This window comes from Mangifera indica, unplaced genomic scaffold (assembly GCF_011075055.1).
Source record: "Mangifera indica cultivar Alphonso unplaced genomic scaffold, CATAS_Mindica_2.1 Un_0158, whole genome shotgun sequence".
NCBI lineage: Eukaryota > Viridiplantae > Streptophyta > Magnoliopsida > Sapindales > Anacardiaceae > Mangifera > Mangifera indica.
In genome coordinates, this window is record NW_025401250.1 from 1 (window position 1) to 2,014 (window position 2,014).

General features: G+C 34.4%; 1 protein-coding gene across 1 annotated transcript; it reads right to left on the bottom strand.

Moving 5' to 3' along the window:
* Window positions 1-79: 79 nt before the first annotated feature.
* Window positions 80-1,705, bottom strand: LOC123208213 (magnesium-dependent phosphatase 1-like). Its single transcript, XM_044625601.1, has 3 exons — window positions 1,376-1,705; window positions 559-675; window positions 80-372 (listed from the first exon to the last, which is right to left on the bottom strand). Exons 1-3 carry the CDS (start codon window positions 1,658-1,660, stop codon window positions 355-357), a joined length of 420 nt encoding a protein of 139 aa, XP_044481536.1. The 5' UTR covers window positions 1,661-1,705; the 3' UTR covers window positions 80-354.
* Between the last annotated feature and the right edge of the window lie 309 nt (window positions 1,706-2,014).

Genomic DNA, 2,014 nt, shown 5'->3' on the forward strand with positions numbered 1-2,014 from the left:
AAATTCCCATGGAAAAGATAGCAAAGTCCATATTGTTCAACAAACATGTAAAGAGAAGTTTTTTGTAAACAATAGAAAATTATTGATAAGCATTTCACAATGCCCATTAAGCCACAGAAAACAATATGAGCTTATATGTTGATACAATTTGATGCATAAATGGTGCAGAAAAGCAACAAATATGCCACATTGCTAAAATGAAGCAGAAGAATATAACCTCCCATACCAAAGTTTCTGAATGAAGATCCAGAATTTAGTCCCTGCTTCTGCTTGAGGAACCTGACTTATGACTAAATTCAGACAGTCCTTGTCTCAAGGCATCAAGATTTACCCCATTGTCAACCAATATACTTGTTACGCCCATTTTGATACCTGAAAATACCAGTCCAAAATTTATATGAATCACAAAAAACTTATGTTCAGAACTGCATGACAAGCAGAACTTTTTCCACAACTACGTGCTCTTAAGAGCTCAATAACCCTCTAGATACCAGACCAGCCAACAGTAGAAAAATTAAGTAATAATGACACAATGAGCAGGATAGGAAGCATAATTACCGCTTCGATGTTCCTATCCTCATCATCAAAGAAGAGCATTGAAGTAAAAGATACACCAGTCCTTCGGTGGATTCTCTGGAAATGCTCAGTTTTGTGAGTCCAGCTAGAGAAAATCTCCTGTATGATAATCAATAAAAGAATCACTTGGATGAGGGGAAAAAATACAGTTCAATATGAGAACAATTATTTGATTGTGATTGTGCACATAAATCAGACATCAGAAATTTAACAATTGGAACTTAAAAATCAAATCATCCCAACTCTGGACTTATTTGATTTTGATATAACCCATCATACAGCAAGGTGTGTTTGACAGTGATTTAGATAGCATCTAAAACATTTACAAATTTCACGTAAGAATATGGTAAATGTACATTCTCTTAAAGTAATCTCTGTTTAACTTCTGAAATTTATCAGAATCTCTCTATGCAATCATCAGAAACCTCTTCACAATTTCATCTCATTTTTCTTACAGAAGGGGCCAAAGGAAAAATATTTTAAACTTCATAAAACTGCTTGAAATATAGAGTTATAAACCTACAGTAGCTAAAAAATTTTTTAGGTCTATATTCTAACAATACAACAGAAGCACTTTCTAATTGGAAAAAAATTAGTGCTTCTTGAAATGACTTTCTACAAATTAATGATTGCTCAATTCAGTCATCTACATTCTACACAAGTAATGCATGCATTTCATTGATCCCTTCCCATTCATCATAATTAATTTTTTATTAAGGATTAAACTTGACTTCCAAACTGAAACAATTACATTTTTTTTTTTTTTTTTTTGCAAGTAAAAGTATAACAATTACATTACCTTGGCTACAAACATGGAGTGAATTCCCAATTTATTGAGAAAAGTATTGGCAATACGAGGAGTGGGCGATCTAGAAGCGACAGCCACGTCAATTCCTTTCTCCTGGAGAGCGTGTAAAATGGGTTTAACTTGAGGATAGAGGTATGGCATTTCATCTTCGTAAAAACACTCGCAGTAGAACGGCCAGACAGTGTAATCGAGATCAAATACAACCAAAGCAGGCAGCTTTTCGTATTGCCGGATTATCTCTAACGCTTCCTTCTTCACCTCCTCCTCCTTCTCCATCCCCCTCTGCAAAGTCGTTTTTTTTCACAATGCGCTGTTGACGCGGCTTTCTTTAGGGGTGGTCCCTCTTCAGACTTCTTTATTGTACTGTAGCAATAACAGCGTGTTCTATTTTGCTGTAATTCGGAAAATTCTAGCCAGGATGGGCCTGGAAAATGGATCCCCGCCCGGCCCATAGTCAATTCTAAGAGGACACTCTAAATAAAAGATTGTAAGGTTGCGCATAATTCGATTCAAATTATAAAATTGAACCGAATTATTTAAAAATTATAATTTGACTTGGTTTAATTTGTAAAATGGTTTGATTTAAGTTGAAATTTTTCAAATTATTATTTTTTTAGTTTGAGTTATAAT